The 25,656-nt window shown below is 37.4% G+C and overlaps 2 protein-coding genes across 4 annotated transcripts in view; both read right to left on the bottom strand.

Annotated features, from left to right (window-relative positions):
• LOC110835594 (uncharacterized) overlaps nt 1-25,656 on the bottom strand; it is a 192,935-nt gene that overhangs the window by 4,651 nt on the left and 162,628 nt on the right. The window lies entirely within an intron of this gene.
• Nucleotides 1,938-14,848, bottom strand: LOC110835590 (uncharacterized). 3 transcript variants are annotated; one of them, XR_015537109.1, is made up of 5 exons: nt 14,753-14,848; nt 10,425-12,725; nt 8,519-9,032; nt 5,000-5,112; nt 1,938-3,611 (listed from the first exon to the last, which is right to left on the bottom strand). XR_015537109.1 is itself a non-coding variant. In XM_087356058.1 (3 exons), the coding sequence occupies exons 1-3, from the start codon at nt 10,489-10,491 to the stop codon at nt 3,566-3,568; spliced, it is 627 nt and encodes a 208-aa protein (XP_087212184.1). In that variant the 5' UTR covers nt 10,492-10,506; the 3' UTR covers nt 1,938-3,565. The 3 variants fall into 3 exon arrangements, 1 of the variants encoding a protein (XP_087212184.1); XR_015537110.1 differs by lacking the exon at nt 14,753-14,848 and having other exon boundaries at nt 10,425-10,506; XM_087356058.1 differs by lacking the exons at nt 5,000-5,112; nt 14,753-14,848 and having other exon boundaries at nt 10,425-10,506.

Raw genomic sequence — 25,656 nt, 5'->3', positions numbered from 1 at the left:
TTTATTAGAACTTCGGCTTGAAATAAAAATATAACCAGTTCGTAATCCGCGAATTTCTTGTAACACAGATACTTATTTTCAGTGGGAATTTCATAAATTATTGCCCTTAATGTAGGAACATATTTAAGAGGTTGATCAACGAAAATTATATAAAAGATTGATAACACAGTGTTGTATACATTATAGTATAAGTCTACGTCAGTCATAACAAATATGACGGATATCACATTTATTTTTAGATCAACTTATAAAACGGTATAGACCTTAATATTACACTAACTAGTCTAAATTACGTTGTGTTTTAAAGTTTGCTGAAATGGTTCGAAATAAAAGTCTGTCTTCTCTTTTCTAACGGAGGTAAATATTTCTCTGTAGACAATTTAGTGTGACGTCAGAAGCACTCAATTCATTCCCAAGTAAGCGGTTTAAATGCTTGCTTACTTGTGCAACACCTAAAATACTGTAATAAAACTGTAACATCCTTAACAAATACGAATTACAATAATATCAAAATGGAAACTTGAGTCTTGAGTAATTATCACAGATGAAAGTAATTTGTTTCTATTTTTCTCTTCAATAATTAGGAAGTTTTATCCCACAATTCTAACAACAGTCTTTCAATATGAAAACATTAGTTCAAAAGTTTTTTTTTTTTTTAGCCGATGATTTTTTTTTTTTTTTAATAGCCGATGAATTTTACCTTTACTTAAATTTCGTCAGAATTCAGTCCGGCGATCAAATGAACTCCAGCGACTTCTACACTCACTCATCAAAAATGTTGAATTGTTAGGACAGTAGTTCAAAATATACGAAGGAAACTTATATTTGGAAGGCACACAGTTTAAAACTCGGCCGCGTTACCAACTATCCTAATTGAGATTTGTGACGGTTTCACAGAGTTCTTCTCGACCACTTTCATGAAATAGGTCTCGATAACCTCTTTTCTAAACCTTACACTCAACAGTAATAAATATTACGCAATATTATAACGCTTGCTGGAGAAACAGAATTTTAGAATCTAAGAAACTTCTAATCCTAATTGTCATTACTTTACGAGATAATTATAACACCAGCTTCCATTAGTTAAGCACCGAAACGTGTCCATGGCTGCAATGCTTGGCGAAGTACGTACGTCAGGATTCTGTCTGGACTGCGTCACACACCGTACTTGATTGTAAAGGTTTGCATTTCGAATGTGAACAGAATATATTCTATCGTGAAGGTTTTTGATAAGGATTGTGCCACAAAATAATTTACCGGTGTTTTACTCCGTCACTATCCAAATCCTACATAAACATGAACCCGTTTAACATGCCCGATACATAAGCATAATAATCTTCAAAACAGAAGATTTCCATGTTCCAAACTTATCGTATTTCAGACGCACACAGATTACAATTGCTGTACTTGTTGACACTACAAACGTGTTTTCTTCTAATAGCTTTCCTTCTATATTTAGTTCATGGATCGATAAATCGATAAATTTCATGGGCGTTTCGGTGAGGAAATTCTTAGTTGCGATTGCATGAAAACATTAAAATAATCACCTTATAAAAAAGGAAGTATTTATAAAGTCCAATCTAAAAACAATCTTCCTGCTGCCAATATTTACCTTTCGATTGCATTCAATTCAGTCGCCATTAATCTTACATTGGTCATAACATTGTAGCGATTCTATCATTAAGATCATACTGAGACGTGAATTTACAAATCCTTACGCGAAATAAAAAGAACATCAGGTTTCTATGTTATTCCTGGCACACAAATTCTACGCAACAGTAAATTACTTAAGAAAGAGTATTTACTCTGAACCTGATGGTCTCTCGGTTAATTAAATAATTATCTGCTTTTATAAATCCCCAGTATACTTTACTTACTTCACAAAAATCCACCACCTTATCGGGAAACGTCGAAGAAACTAGAGAGATAATTAAAAATTCACTGCAAAATATTTTTATATTTCGTTATGTATCAAACTACACTTGTGCGATTATACAAATTGCGGTACATTTAAAATATTAACTCATAAACGTAAAATACGACACTCTTCAGTTTAAAATTAATTTCAAATTATTTTCAAACTACAGATAATGCAAGGTTATTTGTCAGAACAAAATCAAACAGGCAGTTCTGATCATCAACACTGACTCCGTACCAAGCACTTAAGTTCCCTATTACAAGCAGATTTCCACACCTCCCGATCAGCAACAAAGCCGTCTGCAAAGTGAGAAGTCCACAGAAACAAAGGCGTATTTTAGAAAGTTTTCTAAAGCCACCAGCATTTATAATTTCAGATAAAGTATTATGTTCTAGATCTGCAACTCCTTCTGCATAGAAAGATTCTAAATTTTCATAGAGGTGAAGGATCTTGAGGAAATATACGACATTTTGGTTGCATACAAGTGCAATTTCCTTGACGCTCTTAAAATGTCGCAATTCGGTAGTGAGTGGAAAAATTTCCGAAATTACAATTTCACAAAGGCCAACGTTGAAAATCTCCAAAACGGTACAATATCTAATAATTTGAGTAATATCAACATTTTTGACAGCGGCCATATCTAACTTTACAAGTCTTTTGCCCAGATATTTAAATACGATCCCCAAGCTTTGGATGTTATAATCGCAAGACGTGAATTCCAACCACTCTACGTTAGGCAGGTTCACCAGATCCCAAGCATCTCCCGTCTGTATACAAACGCTCAAGTATTTGACATGTGGACACACTTTTCTCACTAAGGACGCATCTGATACTGCGCCAACAAACTCATTTACTGAAGGAATAGATATTTTTGTAATCTTTCGTAATATAAAATCAACTGGACCTTTCCAAGTTATGTTCTGAATTCGTGGCAAATTTGAAATAAGCAGAGCATAACACGTCTCAGAAATGCTACTTTCTGAGACATAGAGTTTCTCCAAGTTTTGCATATTCAGAATATACTGGACACATCCATTAGTAACAAGTTTAGAACCGGTGATGTCAAGTACCTTGAGTAATTTGCAATGTTTTCCCAACTCTATAACTATATCATTAGTGCAACCAAATTCAGAATTGAATTCTTGCAACACTGCCAGACTTTCAAAACTACTCAAAACAGAATTTTCGACTTTAGTAGTTGGAATATGTGGAAGAATCAGACGAGTGATATTTGGATTTGTTTGAAGCGACTGCGACACTAACTCCTGTACGAATACATTTTGGATATCCCTGATGTTACACTCTTTTATGCATGGAAGGAAGACGACTCTGAGCATGTAGAGACAGACTTCTTCATACTGAAGTCTGCAATCCAAGTTTCGAAGTCGGGAGCAAAGTGCTAAGTGGTACGATGCGATAATAGCGGAGACAGTTTTGAAGATCTTTTCCATCAGAAGCTTGCAGGCTAACTCCGGCAGCGACATCAGATATTCTTTCAATTCAACGCACTGTTTAAGCATGAGCTGAAACACGATCAGCCTGATTCTCCATTGAACTGCTTCAGACACGGACAGTGTTTTAGTCCATATTACAAATGGACGGTATATCAGGCTGCAGAATTTCTCTTCACATAATTCCTTCAGATGTCTAGGGTTCCTCCAATTGTTCATGTTTGTTAGAGAAAGTTCCTTCCCTATAGAAAAGAAAATATTATTAATTGAAGTATAATTTGTTTGTAAAATTACTCAGCAAGTAGTTTGCAGCTGTAGAATAATATTAACCGGTTAACACATTGATAAAGTGCGTTAGAGTTCACAAGCTGCCGTGTAGATTAATTAATTTATTACATATAACGGCATTAATCTTCGAAACTTTAATCCTGTCCTCAGCCGTCTATTAAAATTCTACATAATGTCCTAACAACACTTTCTCAATATACTCAGCCAAGTTTCATGAAACGTGAAATTTGTCGAAGTTTGAGAACGATGAGAGAGTTTCCTAGGTAAATATGAAATATGTGTGATGTGTCACGCAATGTATGCATGTAACTAGCACCTGAGTACAGAGACAACACTAAAGGAGAGCGGAAAATTTAATCGTATAAGTAATTTCCCCCATTTGACCGCAAAATTAATTTTAATGTATAGTCGACACACGTGTTACTAGTAGCCCTGTAAACGATTGCGTAGCAAAGGAGTGTTTCATGTTAACAAACCTACTTCCTTGATTTTGCATAGGTTTAGACATAATTATTGATTCTATATAAAACATATATTTATTTATGATTAATTCGAATAAATACTTTTATTCTAATTATTAACAAAACTAAAGATGATTGAAGATGACATGCTAAATCATAAAATTCTTCGTTGAAATCTTTTCTTCATTTGCCAGCAAAAGCAGTTTCGCAGTTTTTAGAAGGCAAAGTTCTTTTAAATTTTCGTAGACTAATTACTTTAGTATTCAAATCCATTTAAGCCTATTTTATTCAAACTGTTGTGATTCAACGGCTTCATTGCACAAAATTGTGCCGTTTACTTATTATGGCTTCAACCTAATTCTAAGTTTAATATAGGTCTCTAAAATCAATTTTATGTTTGCAGATGCACTGAACACATGGCACATAAAATGCTCAGTTCTCTTCATGTGTAGGTAGCTTAAGTTCGTTTCTGAATTTCAGTGAGACTGACCACAGTGTTTGTCCATTGTTCGAACAGTGTTCAACCCGATTCCTGTACAGTAGTAACACAGATAACAAAGAGACTACACAGTTTGTATGCGACAAATAGTCGTCTATTTGAAACCCAAACGAGTATATTTCAGCTATCCTTCAATCTCATGTACATCTCATGTACACGTCCTCTTCGTAATAATTAAGAAACTGTGTGTATTCCGAAACAAATTATACAACTTCATGAATTTCCTTGCTTACTTAGTGCAATTTGATTTTATTATTATTATTATTTCCAATTAAACCACACTGAATTTAAAATGAATTGCTTAAAACTCATATTAATCACTAAGTTAAACAGATTTAGAATATTTATGAAGGTACGAAAGTTGTATGTATATAAAACTTACATAAACAGATAGCTGCAACGTCCCATCCAACAAGAGACCGACTGACACTATGAAATGTGGATGAGAGAAGACGACAACATTTACCATTGCCAATACACGAGAAATATATTTACCTGAAAAGTAAATTTTACAAACAAAAATTTACACAAATTTTACTGGTATTATCACATGTCTGTATATTACGATGTGTATAATTACGGATAACACCAGTAATTTGTCCCGCATTGGTAATACATTTTCTTAGTTACAAGATGTATCAGGCACGCAGTCATCTCCAATAACACCACCTATTATATTCCATCTTGTCTCTAGTGTATACGATTACTAACGACAAAGTTGATTTAAGTCTGTAATAAGAGAATTATGAATGTTTAAATACAAGTACAGAATTGACCACGGCCTATTGTATAGCCGTATAAGTTCATTGGACATGGAACACTATGCATGGAGTCATTTTATTGATACTACAAGTTTCATTTGTTTATATATTTTGCGATGTTGCTATATATAATAAGACGACAAATTTCGTGTAAGTTGCAATGGGGGTCATGGCTAGTAATCGTAAATAAATGTAAAACTTAATAATAATTAGGATGGCTGTTAACGTTAAATTAATCAAAAAATATCTGGATTCAGAACATATAAAAATATCCCTTTATGAATCTAATGACGGCAGCATTCATTTATTCAAATACAACTGACGGATCTGCGGGCTTACTACCACAGTACTTAGATGTACAGGGAAACTGATACTGTAACACATTTTTAATATTTTAAGACAATTAAACAACATTATATAATTAGGAACTTCAGTCTTCGACGCTTCTCATAAAATTCCGAACAAATAAAAGTTTTTTTTTTCCCCTGATGGTTTAAGTAGTCCTATCGGATATTTTAACAGAAGAGTTATGAAAAGGAAACGTTTAATTCCTTTTGGAACTATACATTCTACACTTATTTACGTTCTTCAGAAGCTCCAGAGACCTCTACACTCACTCATCTGAACAGTTGAACTGTCCCACAGTACTTTAAAACAGAACAAGACAACCTGAGTCAACTGTCGCTCTATTATATTTGTGTTCGTAAGATAAACTGGTTTAAATCGCCGGCGAGATACCAAGTATCATCACTGACATCTGTGATGCTTTTGACAACGTTGTTAAAATACGAATCAACTAATCCCAAGTTTTGTTAGTACGCAAGACCATTATACCGCTAACATCAATTACGCATGCAGCAATATTTCCGGGTGTTTGTGATCGTCGTATTTAGAGAAATGAGAGCCAGTGTAAAACACAGCAAATTTTTGGTGCGGACAATGATCGTACATTCGCCCTTTTACTCTGTAATGCACTTGACCTGAATATAATAGTATATAGCCAGGGTATCAACAGAAAGTAATATTGAAAGGTTCGTATAAGGCTTCTGTAACTGTATCCAGATGAAGACAAGATCTTTGCAGTAAATTTGGTCCCGAGAATTTTCATTTCACAAGCCAAATGCTACATTTCTTGTATGCTATGTATTATTAGCAGTTTACGCAGGTTTATCAAATAACGAAAGAAATATTCTCTTGTTCCTCCTCACGAGGAATTCATATAACAAAAGAAAATGAATAATACGTATCGACAAATGCAATTTTTCTGTGCACCGACTACAATGTTTCATTTCTTGATATTGCAAACCAGTGTTCTTTTAAATGGCGGCCTTCATTGAGGGTATGGATTGCTAAGCAGGAAACTTCAATCACCGCGCGTTAAAATGTTCATAGTCATCGTAAAACAAATATTGAAATGTGCCATCTTATACTGAGAAAGTACGTAGATGTGATTTCAATAAAATCTTCTCGGGCAAACAGCCGCGTTAGCTGGTTACCGTATTAAACCGACGTTTCGAGAACAAACTATGTCCCCAGTCACATCAGAACCCTGAAGATGGGGACAGAGTTTGTTATCGAAACGTCGGTTTATTACGGTAACCAGCTAACGCGGCTGATTGATCGAGAAGATTTTATTGATTGTACTCGCCGCGAAAGTCTCAAATCCTATAGATGTGATTTCACACATCCTTACAATACACAAAAGAGCATTAGGTTTATAAGTATGTTACTCCTGCAGAATAAATTTTACCCAGCGCTAAGTTACTTAAGAGAAATTAATTATTTCGAAGCTGATATACGCTCGGATACTTAAGAAATTATCTAAGTTTTATGAATCTCAAGTATTTACAAGCTATTACACTAGAATTTCACCAGGAAAACATCGAACAAATCAGAAAGGTGATTAAAACTTTACTGAAAAATATCTCATATACTGTTATGTCACATTTACAATGGTCATTGAATTATAAAATTGTACTATTTTCTAAGTTGCACTCCTACGATTATACAAATTGTGAAGCATTAAAATATTTATTCTTAAATGTAAAAGAGGATACTTCAAAGTATAAAATTAATTTTCCGGCACATAAACTTAACATACAACGTCAAATCATTTTAAGACTAAAGCATGCGCAAGGTTATTTGTCCTCACGAAATCAAGCAGTATAATTCTGTCATTACCATTGACACCGGACCAAGTGTCGAGTTTCCCTATAAGACACAAATTGTCACAGTTCTCTATCAGCATCATAGCTGTCTGCAGTGTGAGGAGTCCACAAAAACCAAGAAGAATTTTAGAGAGCTTTCTAAAGCCACCGGCTTTTAGAATTGCAGACACACACATATCTTGTATTTCTCTAACGCCCTCTGCATGGAACAATTCCAGATTAACATAGAGGTGGAGGAATTTGAGGAAATACTCGAAACCTGAGTTACGTACAAATGTGATTTCCTGGACACTCTTAAAATGCGGTAATTCGGGAGCGAACGTAAAATTTTCTGATATCACAATTTCACAGAGTGCTAAGTTAAGAATCTTCAAAACGGAACAACAACTAATTATGTGAGTAATATCAACATTTCTGACAGCTGCGAAGTCTAATTTTGTAAGTCTAATGCCCATACATTCAATTATGATCCTCAGGTTGTGAATATAATAATCGCTAGACGTGAATTCCAAAGAAACTATTTCAGTCAGGTGTATCAGATCCAAACTCTTCTTGGTCTGTAAACAGACACTCAATTTTTTGATATGTGGGCATAATTTTCTCACTAAGGGTACGTCTGATATTACACCAAGAAACTCATTTACTTTAGGAAGGCGTTTTTTTCTAATGTTTTTTAAGATGCATTCAACTGGGCCTAACCAAGTTATGTTTTGAATTCGTGGCAAACTTGAAATAAGCACAGCATAACACGTCTCAGAAATTTTAGTTTCTGAGACATACAGTTTCTCCAAGTTTCGCATATTCAGAAGATATTGGACACATTCATCATTAACAAGTTTAGAACCGGTGATGTCAAGTACCTTGAGTAATTTGCAATGTTTTCCCAACTCTATAACTATATCTGCAGTACAACTAAATTCAAAAGAGAATTCTTGCAACACTGCCAGACTTTCAAAACTACTGAAAACAGACCTTACGACTTTAGTAGTTGGAATATGTGGAAGAATCAAACGAGTGATATTTGGATTCGTATGAAGCGACTGCGACACTAACTCCTGTACGAATACATTTTGGATATCCCTGATGTTACACTCTTTTATGCATGGAAGGAAGACGACTCTGAGCATGTAGAGACAGACTTCTTCATACTGAAGTCTGCAAGCCAAGGCTCCAAGTCGGGAGCAAAGTGCTAAGTGGTACGATGCAATAATAGCGGAGACAGTTTTGAAGATCTTTTCCATCAGAAGCTTGCAGGCTGACTCCGGCAGCGACATCAGATATTCTTTCAATTCAACGCACTGTTTAAGCACGAGCTGAAACACAGGCAGTCTCTGTCTCCACCCAAGTTCTTCAGAAGAGTACAGTTTATAAATCCATGTCACAAATGGGCGGTTTATCATGGTGCAGATCTCGTGTTGAATTAATTCCTTCAGACACACAGGGTTTCTCTTCTTACTCATTATGGTTGTTGGAGCTAGTTCATGCCCTATAGAACAGAAATTATACGATGAACATTATTTACTTAAGTGCAATTTGTGTGCTCCACTATTTAGCAAGTTGGCCGAAGATGTAAGATAATAGTAATCAGTGCACACAGAATAGATGAGAAGTGCGCCACCGTTGACACACAGCCTTGTTGTGTCACACAGATAAACCATATTGATCAGTAATATCTAATTCCACATAGTCCGTGGGAACAATCCAGCTCATGAGGTACTGGAAGAAAGTATCCATAATTTACTTAAAATAAATACCTATTTATTGCATATAAAACGGAATAAACTTTTAAAAAATATCCTGTTATCAGGTATCTATTTCAATTGTATATGTTACCCTATCTCAGTGTCTCAAAATCCTTCATGCAAACTTCATGATAAATGTAGTTTTCGAAGTTTTTATTTAGAATGGTGAGAGACTGATGGTTGGGCAGGTATGTGTGATGCGCTGATCAATGGATGCATGTAGTTAGCACCTAAGTAGAGAGACAGTTTCGAAAGCGCTTGAAACTTAACATTATTTAAGAAATTTGCTCACACATACATTTAAATATGTAATAAACACACGTGTTGAATGTAGCTCTGTAAATGACTACGCAACCTAAGGAGTGTTTAATGTGAACAAACTTCCTTATTTCATCAGACACATATTTAGTTAAATTTGTCGATTAAACATATGCCTAAATGTATTTATTATTAATTTGAATAAATTATTTCATTCGAGTCACTAATATGTACTAAAGTACTATAACATGATTAAAGCTAACAGGCAAAGACAAAGAATACTTCGTTTAATATTCTATGCGTCAAGTACCAAGAGCCACTTAAAAGTCCTTAGAGGGCAAATTATAGAATGATTCTTTTAATTTCATAGATTAATAAAAGATAATATTAAATGGCATTTAGTACAATTTTTTATTTCATATAAACTGTGACAGTCCAAAGGCTTCTTTGTACATAATTATGCAGTTTACTTAACACAATTTATGGATTTAGCCTCATTCTGTTTTAGCAAGGTCCTCTAAAAGTGGGGTTATGTGTACAGTTAGTATGTAACAAATTACCATGAAGTCAATTGTGCTTCAAAGGAATGTCTACTTAAGCCCAAGCGAGTTTATTTTACCTATCTTTCTAAATAATTTACTTCTCTTGACTGATGACTATGAAATCGTGTATATTCGGTAACAATTTATGAAACTTAATGTATTTCCGTGGTTACTTAACGCTATATGATTCTCAATGGTGCCCAAATATTATTTCCAATTAAATCTCATCGCAATTAAAATGAGTGACTACACACTGTACTATACATACGTACTTTACTATTAGCAGATTTAAAAATTATTTATTTTGTACGAAAAACTCACGTCCAAACGACTTACCAGGACAGAGAACAGCAACGTCCCATCTGCTAAGCAACAGACAGACACTGTGAATGACGTATAACATTACCTGCCATTACCAACATATCCGAAGTACATTTACCTCGAAATTAAATTCCAATAACACAAATGTAACAAAATATCCTAAAGTCTTCTCATAAATCTTCACATAATGACACGTCTAATTACGTCTCGTTCACAATTGGTTACATATCACGGGAGTAATTTCGCTATATTGTAGTAGTAGATTGTTATTAGTCACAACTTTCATACATACACCTCAGCCACCTAGTTAGTTAGTTATAAATAGCAATGATACTTCCGATTCTTGGGAGGGAAATTGTTTTCTTGACTACAATAAACTACTGTTTAATTACGCGGTCCCGTATTCTTTCCATGTAGTTTGGCTTGTACCGTCGCCTGCAAACATTTACAAATTACTTGCTGCAGAGCTGGTGGCCGCCAGTTTAATTAAATAATAAACTATATTTTTTTCAAACCACACTATTCGTTGATATCTTCAGAGGATTTCACCACTGGATCGGAAATTATAAAAGTAAACAGAAAGTTAATTAAAATTCTACGTAAAATTTATTTAATATTACACCACATACATAATTCGTCATTTAATTTTTAAGTAAAACTAGTTTATGAGTATATGCTTTATATTATAATAATTGTAAAAACATTAAAATATTAATTTGTAGATATAAACGAGGGAACCCTTCACTAAAAATATAATTTCTGTTATCAAGACTTTAAATTTAACGTCAAATTATAATAACTTTACCTTTAGTGCAAGGTTATTTCTCCTTACATAATCAAAGAGTGTTGTCTTATCAATTAACTTCATATCAGGCCAACCATTTAGATTCCCCAGAACACACAAATTGTCACACTTCTCTATCAACAACATAGCCGTCCGTAAAGTAAGGATTCCACAATCATGGATAATAATTTCAGAGAGTTTTCTAAAACCACCGGTATTTAAAATATTAGCAAAAGTCACATCATCTAAATCTGCAACCCACTGAGCATGAAAATTTTCCAAATTTACATAATGATTCAGGTATAAGTGGAAATGTTTGAAATCTGGGTTGCTGTTGAGTGTTATTTCCTTGACGCTTTTAAAATGTGGCAATTCCCGATTAAAGAATAAGAATCTTGACAGTACTACTCGGCAGTATCTAAAGGAGAGTATCCTTAATACAGAACAGCAACGAACTATTTGTCTAAAATCGATATTTTCGACCCCAAAAAAATCTAATTTTGTAAGTCTAGTACCCATACTTTCCAATAAGATAGTCACATTGTTAATGTTAAAATCACAGTGCTCTAATTCCAACGTAACTACATCAGTCAGTAGTGCCAGATCGGACAAATTTACAGTATCTAAATTGATCGACAATTGTTTGATACGTGGACACTTTTGTGCTAATAAGGATGCATCTTTAACTTTACCATTAAATTCACGTACTGAAGGAAAACAATCTTTTTTACTGTGTTTTAACACAGACTCAACACAACCACGCCAAGAAAAATTCTCAATTCGTGGCAAATTTGAAAGGACCATTGCATAACAAATATCGGACATCGCAGTTCCTCCAACATAGAGTTTCTCCAAATTCTTCAGATTTATTAAATATTTGAAACAATGATTGGTAACTAACACAGAAGATTGGACATTAAGTATCTTAAGTAATGTGCAATGTTTAACTAATTCGATCACTATATCGTTAGAGCAACGAAATTCAAATTTGAATTCTTGAAGCAGTCTTAGTCTGTTAAGGTTACTGACGACATTCTCCGTGACTTCAAGACTTGATTGCGGCGAAAGAATGAGACGAGTAATATCTGGATTTCTTTGAAGCGATTTTGACAGTAATTGCTGTATGAATTCGGACCGGATTTCTCTGAAGTTACACTCCTTTATGTAAGGCAGATATACACATCTGAGCATATAGAGACAAACTTCTTCGTACTGGCGTCGAAAAGTCACGTTAACAAGTCTGCAGTGAAGTGGGATATGGTAGGTAGCGATAATGACGATAATGGCTTTGAAGGTGTTCTCGATAAGCATCCCGAACACTAAATCCGGCATTGATGTCAGCAAATCCCGCAGCTGAAAACACTTCCTCATCACGGACTGAAACACAATCAATCTGTCTCTCATATGAAGTCCTTCACAGCAACGCAGTTTCTTTGTCCATGACAAACCCCGGAGGATTATTATACCGCAGATCTTCCGCTGAGACAATTCCGTGAGAAGTTCAGGGATCCTCTTATTGTTCATTGTGTTTTCTGAAACAAGTTCATTTCCTATAAAATAATCCATAAATTACATGATGCACATGTTATTAAAGTATGTGTGTGTACCACCGTTTAATAGGTTGTCTGCGGCTGTAAGGCAATACTAACCAAAGCACACAGCACATGAAATTGCGTCACCGTAGACACAGCTCTGGTGATTGACATGGCTGTATCACACAGATACGTAAAATATGATTTTACACAGCTTCTAAGAAAAATTAAGCATATTAAATATTATCTCACTTGATATAAATATACATCTATTTCATATTTATATAAAGGCATAACATTTAAAACGTAATTTCTGTCATTATTGGTTAATTTTATTTTAATCCTGTACGGCAACTTAACTTGAATGTCTCTGCAGTTGAAGTTGCAATATCCTTCCTTCAGGATAAAATATACTTTTAGGTGAGCGGAAAAAATTATTTAAGTAATTTGCACTCACAGAAAGTCACTTCGCTGCGAAATTAATTTGTATTGGATAATCAATCTTACATGTGGTGCAAATGGTCCTACAAATACATGCAGAACTAATAACCGTAACAGTGAATATATATTGTTATTTTATTATACATAAGCCTAAGACATATTTATTGATGTGAAAAAAATATTTTCTTAAACGGCTGGCTTCTGAGCGATGAGTGGCTCATCGTCCTGATGATGGAGGCAGCAAGGACCTCTGAAACGCTGGTAAATTTCTCCCAGACTACATAGCGTTACAACACAGAAGAAAGGAATTTTCGTAATTACGGCCGTGAAAACCTCAAATCCTACTAAATATTCTTTAATCGGGTCACTTTTAGTTTATACTGAAAAATATTCAAGATTAAATAAAAATAAAGATGTTTTGCTTAAGTATTAATCATTTTTATTAACCACCACCAATCGTCTAGTTTTATATAAATTTCCACAGTTTTATGCATTTCTTAACAGATTATAGCGAGAAAACATTTAATCGCACTTAAGCCCTATTTTACTTTAAGCCAACATTTTTAAACATTTTCTTAGAATGGGCAGATTATTTTCCAGAAGCTTTGGTCGAAAACAGATTGCATATTTAACACACTTCTCTCAAAGACTAACTTAATTCCAATACGCATGGTAAATATAATGTTTATTTTTATTTATGTTATCGCTATAAGCATAACATCTTGTCGACCCAATGTTTGAGCACTGTTCATTACCATTTCTATACAGTGGCAACACAGGTAATGGAGAATCTGCACAGTTTGTACGTTAACTAATAATTACGAGGGCAAATGTCTTCCAAAGCAACGTCTATTTAAAGCCCAAGATGGTGTAGTACACCTATTCTTCTATCTCATTTATTTATCCTGACTTGATACACATTCTATTCATGATTGATATTTAATTATTTGTGTTTTTTCCGTCTAATCAGAATTGTATATAAATAAAATTATACATAAGATATTAAAATACCATTTACATATGATATTTTAATATTTTAATATCTTATGTATAATTTTATTTATATACAATTGTGATTAGACGGAAAAAACACGAATAAACAAATTTTAATTCACAATATGACGCAATTATATCAACTCATGATTGTTAGTAAATTACATATATTCCGAAACAATTTATTAAAATTGACGTCAATTTTTAAAAATTTCTGTAAAATAAATCTAAAGTGACCTAAATATTGTTTCCAATTCAACTACACCACAGTTGAATTTATTTTCTCATGTTAGTAACGAATGGTATGAGATGTGGTATCCACGCAGATTCCTTGTAACGTACGAAAGTGTCCGTTCATTCGACATAACTCGTAAAGTGGACCCAATTCAACCTATTATTTTGGATCTGTGGTAGACAAACTGGCACTATGACATGTTTTCATCCGAGTCCTTCGGTTTTAAACTAACAATATCATTCTACCTCCTCTCCATATTCAGGTCGTTGCTTTTACTGTAAGTTTAAAACGTTAATTAAAGAAAATAATTTCCCTAACTCTTCGTATCAATAATATTTAATACAATATATTGACTTACAGCTGACTCCACAGAACGTTCCAGTTGCCTTCGGGTGACTGACTGATTGACTGACTGATTGATCAGCAATACAGATTACCAACATACAGATCACAATTCAATGCAAAAGTTGGCAACGTATACGTTCTGCCATCATATTTTTCTCCATAAATAATAAAACGCTAGTGGTGTTCAGTCGGTAAAGGTGCCACCTGCTATTCAACGTTTTCAGTTTCAGCTTTAACAGAACATACGTAATTGTTCCTGAAATATTTTTTAAACAATGATATTGCAGAGGTGCCAACTTCGTCCTTACTACAGAGGTGAATGCATTTGAACTGGTTGAACGAGTCTGACTTTACTAACATCCATCAGGTAGAAAAAATAATTCCTCGGAATTTCTTTAAAAGAAAGAAAGTGTGTTAATAAGTACTACACCGATGTTGGGATATATTTTTATTAAAGATATGTTGAAGGTGTAATTTTCTAACAGTTGCATAAGGAGTGCACTTCTTTCAGAATACACATGACCAAAAGGAAGAGCCCTGAACTTCTGGAACAACTTGTCCTCAGGAAGATTTGCAAGATAATAGGCTACTGGGTTATGGAATAGACTCATACACTGCTCCTCGCTGACGGACTTGCACATAGCGACAGATTACCAGTGATTCAGTCTGTTCTGGGCCAGTGCGTTCAACTGCGACAAGTGTTAGCATCGCTACCAGTGCCTTTCGGCAGACCACTAAGTAAGGGGGAGAAAACGTCTCCAAGATTCACGGGCGAATGTTACCATAACACGGAATAATCTACATAAAAAGAAAGGTGTACCAATGGCCTGAAAACTTCCAAAATGGCAGAACAAGCGTCACTTAGCGAACAGAATCTTGGTCCAAGATGAAAACGGACTGAAGTCACTGACACAGTCGACAAGAATTTCTACCAGACCACACGTCACTACAACACGGAAGACAGCCATCTTCTTACCCGCCGCCGTGAAGATCCCGAATCCTACTGAAAAGGAAGTATAATACATTAACGTGATGATTCTCGTTTGTTTCCAGATGAAGACACGTCACATGACTATAATTTGGGGTAAATCTTATAGGACGACGGAGTACTACACGGACGAATCGATTTTTGCTGTAACGGAGGGACAGATTGGTGGGTGGAGGGTCTACAAAGGGCTGAAAAGCTACGCGAGGTAGACTAATCAATAATTACGTACGGTACAAGGGGTGTCGTGAGTCAGAAATTGATGTGCGATTCAGTTAGAGTGTTCCCAGACAGCGGCTCTTACACAGTATGGATCAGCATAAAATTCCCCGAAATACAAAGAAACCATAAATACCTTATATTATGTCAGTATTTTAATTGCATTCGGACATTATTATGTCACTGGGAACATAGTATAACATTTGGTTGAAAGAATATATAACGCCAAGAAAACGTACGAGGGCTGGAGAAAGGCTAAATCTTCAGCAGCTTGTCAGGGCCTGACTGTATCGGCCAAGACTTACGTTTAAAACGTATTAAGTTCTGATCTAGATCGGTCTGCAAGATAAGATAGTTAATTTAAAATTATTTCTGTCAGCCGATCAAGACAAGGCACGATTGGCACCTTCCAAATTGTTACGTGATGAAAACTGTCTTCTGGGATGTTGCGCTATATAGTCTCACACAAACTGACAGATGCTACAGAAGTGCTTACTGCCTCCATTACCAGGACGATTTTTGCTCTGATGTTGGAACCAGTAACTACCTCTGAAACGTCGGTCAATTTTAATCAAAGTACACGGCGTAACATCTTATACAACAATCATCTTCATATTGGTCGCCGTGACAACCTGAAATATCAGTGATCACAGTTTCCCAGCCTGTACCTTAGTCACTATACCGACCGAGCTACTCGGCTTCATGACGATATTTTGCTTCTGGGTTGTGACGCTGTGTAGACTCATCGGCAGAAAATGTTTCGGGGAAAAAATATTGTTTCCACCTAACGTTCAATATACACGGTCTAATTTAACCCAACCTAACCTAACCCAAACTAACCTAACTTAACCCAATACCATCTCTTCTCCTATCATCTGATCTCCTTTCTTTCTTTCCGCTTGTACTTTATTCAAACGAAAGTGAAACACTGACGCCGAGCGTCGGGACGCCATTCCCCGCGACGTCATCACAGGTGCTCAGGAGAGCGACTTGAGCAGTTTGGATACAATTGGGACGGACTTTAAGAAATCGACGCCAGGCGTCGCGACGACTACCATCGCGAAGGCTTCAAAAGACGCCAAATTTACATCTGAGAAGTCTTCAGACTAAAATGTTATTGAAATATAAAACCGATGCCGAGCGTCGCGACGCTATCAGCCGCAACGCTATCACCTTATCACTCGTGTGCGTCTCAAACCGTTGGGATAACATTGAGAACGAATTTTAAAAATCGACGCCCGGCGTCGCGACGCCTTCATATAGCGCCAAATTCACATCAGATGTCTCCGGATAACAGCGAGGGTTCAATTATAAAACCGACGCCGAGCGTCGTGACGTCCAAACAATGGCGTCAAACCCTTTGTATTACAGTGGGAACGATAGGTAGCCGACGCCGACCACAGGGACGAAACACGTCATGGCGCCGTGGGCGAAAACTGGATAACGTTCAATATACACGGTCTAACCTAACCCAACCTAACCGAACCGAACACACCACAACCTAACCTAACCTAACCTAACCCAAACTAACCTAACTTAACCCAAGACCATCTCTTCTCCTATCATCTGATCTCCTTTTTTTCTTTCCTTCCCCTTGTACTTTAATCAAACGAAAGTGAAACTCTGACGCCGAGCGTCGCGACTCCATTCCCCGCGACGTCATTACGGGTGCTCAGGAGAGCGACTTGAACAGTTTGGATACAATTGGGACCGACTTTAAGAAATCGACGCCAGGCGTCGCGACGACTACCATCGCGAAGGCTTCAAAAGACGCCAAATTTACATCTGAGAAGTCTCCAGACTAAAATGTTATTGAAATACAAAACCGACGCCGAGCGTCGCGACGCTATCAGCCGCAACGATATCACACTATCACTCGTGTGCGTCTCAAACCGTTGGGATAACATTGAGAACGAATTTTAAAATTCGACGCCCTGCGTCGCGACGCCAAATATTCCGACGCCTTCAAATAGCGCCAAATTGACATCAGACGTCTCCAGATAACAGCGATCGCTCAATTAGAAAACCGACGCCGAGCGTCGTGACGCCATCAAATGACACCAAAGAATGGCGTCAAAACCTTTGTATTACTGTGGGCACGATGCTAGGTAGCCGACGCCGATCAGAGGGACGAAACGTGGCGCCGTGGGCAAGAAGTGGATAACGTTCAATATACACGGTCTAACCTAACCCAACCTAACCGAACACACCACAACCTAACTTAACCTAACCCAACCTAACCTAACCGAACACACCACAACCTAACCTAACCTAACCTCGACCAAACCTACCTAACCTAACCGAACCTAACCTAACCCAGCCTAATTAAACCTAACCTAGACCAACCTAACCCAGCCTAACTAAATCTAACCTAGCCCAACCTAACCTTACCTAACCGAACCTAACCTAACCCAACCTATCCTAACCCAACCTAAACTAACCAAAATTAATGTAATCTATCCCAACACAAATTAAGCGCTGAATATATAATATGTCCGTAAGATAGTGTAATTGCGTCATATTGTGAATATTCTAAACAATTATTTATTTTATTCCGTCTTATCACAATATTTAAAATTTCTTATAATTAAGATAATAAAATATCATTGATGTTCCATATCGATTGATCGATTTACATTTTGGAACAACCTTTACACAACATGTTTCAGTTTTTATAAAACCATCATCAGGTGCAAAATATTTACGAACTTAAAACTCAAATATGATTCCATTTTGGTGATGTTTCATGCCATTTGTTTTTTCAATTTTGGGCGAGGTGTTGTCTTTTCTTATTTTATCAGATGTACATATCGGTCATAGATGTAGGAGTGATTGTTCCGATATGTCCAGAAGTACTACTGTCATCGTATAGGTGTGGGTGTGTGTGTGTGTCCGTCAAATACCTTGTACCTTGACATATTTGACCTCTAAATGATGTGTGCAATGTCACTCAGATTCCTACAGTTCTCCTTGTATATGCGTGACATAATTTTATTTCGAATGACGTTGAAAAGTTTGTTTCAAATATTTCTCATACAGTTTGCTTGATCTTGTGGTCTTCACATGACCTTAGCCTATCCGTGACCTCATTTTTACATGAGTATGGTCAACCAGGTATTTACGGTTTGGCGGAAATAAACATTAAAATATATGACCTTGAGAATTTTAAAGACGCGTATCTAGGAAACTAGTGAGTTGATTTTGTGGTGCCTTCCATATGACCATGACCCATGCGTGACCTCATTTCCACATGAGTATGTTCAACCAGATATTTAAGGTTTAGCAGAAATAAGCGTGAGAATGTATGACCTTGAGAATTTTAAATACCTCTATCTGGGAAACTATCGGAGCGATTTTGTCGTGACTTCCATAAGACGTTGACCTATATGTGACCTCATTTTGACATGAGTATGGTCAACCAGGTATTTACGGTATGGCAGAAATAAGCGTGAGAATGGATGACCTTGAGCATTTTAAAGACCTCTATCTGGGAAACTATTGGACCGATTTTGTCGAGCCTTCCATATGACCTTGACCTGTACGTGACCTCATTTTAACATGAGCATGGCCAACCACGTATTCACGGTTTGGCAGAAATAAGCGTTAAAATATATGACCTTGAGAATTTTAAAGACCCGTATCTAGGAAACTAGTGGGCCCATTTTCTCGTGACTTCCATTTGACCTATAGATGACCTCATTGTGACATGAGTATGGTCGACCAGGTATTTAAAGTTTGGCAGAAATAATCGGGAGATAATATGACCTTGAGAATTTTTAAGACCCGTATCTATTAAATTATTGAGCCGATTTTTTCGTGGCTTCCATATGACCTTGACCTATACGTGACCTCATTTTGACATGAGTATAGTCAATCAGGTATTTACGGTTTGGCAGAAATAAGCGTGAAACATATGACCTTGAGAATTTTAAAGACCTCTATCTGGCAAACTATTGGGGCTATCTTGTGTTGACTTTGTCATAACTTTGGCCTAACAGTGACATCAATGTGACAAGAGAATAATCACTCTGATAACCACGGTTACGAAGATGTGAGGGCGAAATAATGTACAACAGTGGTCCCCAAAGCGGTGACCGCGGGCGCCATGGCGCCCGCCAAGGCTTTTTTTGGGTACCTCGTTGATACGGAAAGAGGTTATACTGAATAATGAAGGCCGTTCAACCATGAACATTATAAAATCAAAGCACAGATCTCGACTTACTGACGCCCATCTTCACGATTGTTTGCGAGCAGCAACATCATCCTACACTCCCAAATTTCAAAAACTGGAAGATGAAATGCAGTGACAAACATCTCACTAACTTCCAACTTGAGTAATAATAATTGTACTTATAAAATTACGTATTTTTGATTGCATGGTTTCTTGTATAATTAAACGTCGTGTTGTTTTGTGTATTATTTGGTGTCCATATCTTATTTATCCAGAGAAAATAAAATTTGGCTTTGTTAATTGGTTGGTGCCCGCCACGATCTCATAAACTCTCAAATGTGCCCAAAAAGGTTGGGGACCACTGATCTAAAGGTTCCGCGTCCTCATCTGGAACTGAAGCCCGGCTACCACGAAATTTTTCGTGGTTTCTCTGAGTTTCTCCGGATAAATTCTGTGATACCCTCAATCAAATCAACAATCTCTTCCTTGTACATAATTTTCAATTCCTTATTTATTAATCATTCCACTGTTCGACACAGTACAGTCTGAGCTACTGACTGCATTGCTAAATAAAAGACAATTATTAATAAATGACTAAGTTATCTAAGGATCAACAACAAACTTTCGTGGTCCATGTCGAAGTCGTGATTGTCCGCTGTATATTTCGCCGTGATTCTTAACGTCGTTTTTCCCTTGGAGAATGCAGGTTGCTGTATTTAAACCAGACAAAAAATGCGACTTATTGATTCTTGGAAACTCAAGGTGACCTCCCGGGGGGTCATGCCTCACGGGGCATGAGCTGGTCTATACGACAGATATTCATGTATTAGACAGGTTTCGTCTGTGACAAGATTTCGCTCTTGGGATTGGAATTCCAAATTACGCCTTAAACTGTCTTCCAGTCGTTGCACTCTAGTCGAAAACAAACCAGTCAACCCAGTAAAAGAACTTAATTCGTGAGCAATTCTCAATGTCACCTTCGCAAAGAAGTTAACGTCTCTGTTTCGTGTTAAAAATGGTATTATCAATACGCATATCCGGAATATACGTTAAGCACTTCGTAATAAGAGTCAATTTAGCTTTTAAAATGAGGGCATTATAAATAATTGGCAACATTTGAATTTAGCGACCAGAAACAGTAGTTCACCTGACCAACTTTTATGTATATGGGCCTAATGCAATAACGACACACAATGTAACCTGAATTTAGTGCAGGTACTGAATGTTCAAAGGTTATTTGTAAAGAAGCTGACAACTGACAGCCTACGTGCTACCAGCTCAGTTCCACTACACAACATTTAAGAACTGCACTTAAATTATTTAAATCTGACTAAGAATGAATGACGAAGGTTGAAAAAATATTTCGTGTTCTTTATTTTATGTTATTACATACTTCAGAAATAATTTATTATAATAAGACGTTCACTCTTATTGACAGTTTTCATTTTACCAGTCTCCTTCCGACTGTTATTATAATTGCTATTCTTTTTACTAATTATATTCCGTTGTTGTAATTCATTTTGTTATAATCTTGATTCGATTGTGACACTGGCTATTCTCTTGGCCGCCCTGCTGTTTTGTGGCGTGAAAAACCTTTTTTTTTAAAATGTAAGTGTCTAGCGGTTAGAACGCTGGCCTTGTAATCCTGGGGTCTCGGGTTCGATTCCCGGCGGTGCCCGAATTTATAACTTGTGTTGGGCAAGGCCGTGGTCTAGGCAACACGGAGTTTTCCTCCGGGGGCTTCCCCGGTTTCTCCGTGGCATCCCAACAATTACTCCATTCACACACAGAAGAAGGCAATGGCAAACCACTTCTGGATCATCTGCCAAGAACGTATATGAACAGGTCCCAGTCCGAGAAAAGGATGGAAGGATCCTGTTCATATGGACCTGTCGTCAGACAGAACACTAAATAAATATAAAATACCCCACAGAACACGCGTTTCCAACCTTACGGAGTACCACGACGTTGTCGGGCGATATCATTAGACTGCAGGTTCAAATCCCGCCTGCAGCGCGGATGTCTGTCAGACTTTCTCTGCTCCTTAACTATTCATCTCGTTATGCGCAGGGATTTTGTAACGTGTTCTAAATGAGACGCAAATACTTCACAACATGAATAATGGAGCACTGCGAACTAAATGTTTACTATTTGTTACGCAACACGTGACATTTTGCTCTCATTTCTTATACGTACGTGTCTGCTACTTTGGAATTCTGACCTTCGTACTTATTTAAAATAAGTTTCCTAGTATGAAGGACTGTGAGATCTCAGATAGTGGACTTATGAACAGGGTGACAGTGGCTGAAATCCTACTAGGAATATTTAGATTTTTCTCGTCATAACCACATCTGGAATTTCCTAACCTTCCATCCAATGAACGTAGTAAGGATCCTTTCTCAGGGGCTAACTACGTATCTCTATTATGACCCACAGTGCTACTTGAAAAGCTAATAGTTACCCAGTTACTGTATAAATTCCGGGCCTTTAATAAACTAAATTTTCATTATCGTGTTTACAAGAGACAGCCACTAGCCCATGTCATAAACCAGATGAGTCCATTCGATACACAACAACCCGCCTCTTTATGACGATCGAAATGTGAGGTTTAAGACTGTCGAAGTTTGGAATAAGTGGAGCTTTACTACCACGTCACCTGTCGCCGTTCATGGCGAGGTACATAAGAACACAGTGCGTCCTTACAATTCGTGCTGGTACTCGTGATGCAAAGGCTAAAGGTCACTTGCCGGTACGTACAGACTACTGCAGTACCGACACTGCTGCGAACCCATAAAGCCCATGGCTTGTGCTCGTGAAACCGTCCACACTTACGTAAGCAAGCGAGACGGAGCACGAGCCACAGTAGCTTGAATGCATCTTTCCTGAGCAGCGAGCATTTCCGTTCCATTCTTCTTTCTTTCATCTCTGTGCAAACATTGCAGAGCCGAGCATAATATTTACACGAAGATGAATGTCTTCTGAGTTGTAGCATCATGTAATCTCGTAAGAGGTGATGAACGTTCAGACGTCCTTGCTGCCTTCATAATCAGGGCACCCAACACTCATCCCCCTTCACCTTCTTACCGCCGTGAAAACCTCAAATTCTACAAAACATTTTCAGTTTCTATGGCAGGTCGGCTCTCTCTCAGATGACTAATACGAGGTGCGATCGGAAAGTTTCAAGACTGCGCCTATAAAAACCCGTATACTGCCACACAAAAGTTTGTGCACGACCCATTGCGGACTCCCCAAATTCTTGCTTTAGCATTTCATAGGTTTCCGTAGCCGTTTTGGCGAGTCTTTGGCAAAATTTGATGCACACGCCATTCCGAAATCGCAGGAGGGTCGGTGTAATGCACTACCAAAACGCCCGTAACTAAGAAACAAATGCTAATTCGATGATGCCGGCTGGCACACTGATTCACTATGAATGTAGGCCGCACCCCCTAGCGGCAGAAGCTCGTACTACACCCGGTTCGCCCTCTATTGACACAGTCTTGAAACTTTCCGATCGCACCTCGTAGTCTAGAACAAAATTCTACGGACTGAAGGCGTTTTCGTTTATTGAAAGCAAGTTAAATTAATTTTCTTGTATAAATTTCTAAACTCCTTACGCTGTAGATGTCTGCTATCTGAATATTAAAGTGGTTTCATATCTGACGTCACCAACGTGACATGACGCAGGCGTCACCTCCATCGTCCAGAATCTGAATAGTGTCCCAGAAATAACATCTGGTTTCTGGCAATTGGGCCAACGGTCCATGATTTAAAGAAAAGCCCATTCTCAGCGTCCGTGAAATGTCAACTGTTGGCGCATACACGACTCGTAGATTAGACACATCACAACTAAACAACACTTAATTATACAAGGATATACGATTTGTTATAAGATCGCTTTGCAATTCTGAACTAACTCAAGGCAATGCTGTATGTAAATAAATATAAAATCTCATATTTCTTTGTTCTGTGAGTGTCTATGTTTGTGCTAGAGCCCGGTTCAAACCTTGACCTCCCATTTAATTACAGATATTTTTTAACCCCCTATTCGAACGGGGTGACAGGGCCATTTTAATGTGTGAGAACTAACTGTTCAGTGATGAACCTCCACACAGGACAACAGAGGCGGATAAAGATGGCCTGACCGGGATTCGAGCCCCTGGTGTGAGTGACTTGTAACCGATTGCACTGTATAAGGGTTGTACGTACGGAATTTATGTAATCGAGTTACAGATTCATCAATAAATTACCGAAAATTAATCATCGACTCCGAAATGCTCTGTCCATCAATATCTACCAGTCTACGCAATACAACATCCCAGAAGACGGCCGCCTGAAAAGGGTACGGTGACTGCTAGTTAGCATCCACCACCCTGATGATGGAGGCCTCTGAAACGTTAGTAAAATTCTACCATGTTGCGTGGCGCTATAACCCAGAACACAGTCATCTTATTTTAGACAGTTATAATTGTTTCCTTATTCCATAAATAAAAGATCTGTGTACATATACAGTTCTATTCCCCCGACAGTCACAGCCCATCAGTAAGAGAAAAATTGTTTATTTTTCTGTATTTCCTAGATTTTATTTAGTGTTCTGTCTGACGACAGGTCCATATGAACAGGATCCTTCCATCCTTTTCTCGGACTGGGACCTGTTCATATACGTTCTTGGCAGATGATCCAGAGGTGGTTTGCCATTGCCTTCTTCTGTGTGTGAATGGGATGCCACGGAGAAACCGGGGGGAAGCCCCCGGAGGAAAACTCCGTGTTGCCTAGACCACGGCCTTGCCCAACACAAGTTATAAATTCGGGGCAACGCCGGGAATCGAACTCGAGACCCCAGGATTACAATGCCAGCGTTCTAACTGCTAGACCACCGTGGCTTACAGAGTAAATTACACAATGAGCGACTTCGTAAATTTGTGTTAGGAAACTTAAATGAAGTGAGTTAAATGAGATAGATTCTTATCAGGGCAAGTCCTTGGATCAGGCCCCGGCTTGTTTCCCTGAGATAAAAACCTGGACTCCAAAAGTGTGTGTGTGGTGGGGGGGGGGGGGGGGGTGTCGGAGCAGATACGAAATCCATGTTACTGCAAACGACCATGGCTGGTAACCCGAATTGATGGATATTTCCATTAAAGGTGCTCTTGATCGCCTCATCACAGTTAAAGAGCTCATCTTTCTTGGAAGTTTACAGAATTACGTAGTACCACTCTAACCCTCTTGCTCTAAAGCATTCTGCCTTGCCAACAGGAGAGACATTGTTTCAGGCCGTACTAGTTGTTCAGTCAAAAAGTGGAGTAAGTCCCAATGTGATTGGTTGATGAAAACTTGTGGATTTAACATTTCTGTGTATAGGCGCCACCTACAAAACTTGTCGGTCACTTTCCGTATACGGCAGACAAAATTTTTTACTACAGGAATTCGGAATTAAATTTACAAATTACGCATCATATACAATCAGAATAAATAAACGGAACTGGTAAAGAATTGTGTAATTAAATTTATCACACGCCAGCAGCCTGACTTGCTCAGTGTGTAGGTA

The sequence above is a fragment of the Zootermopsis nevadensis genome, unplaced genomic scaffold, assembly GCF_977971745.1.
Source record: "Zootermopsis nevadensis isolate Lab colony 2312 unplaced genomic scaffold, Znev_1.0 Znev_ptg000025l, whole genome shotgun sequence".
Classification (NCBI taxonomy): Eukaryota; Metazoa; Arthropoda; class Insecta; order Blattodea; family Termopsidae; genus Zootermopsis; species Zootermopsis nevadensis.
The sequence above is the reverse complement of the archived record's forward strand: the minus strand, read 5'-3'. Positions and strand labels throughout refer to the sequence as shown.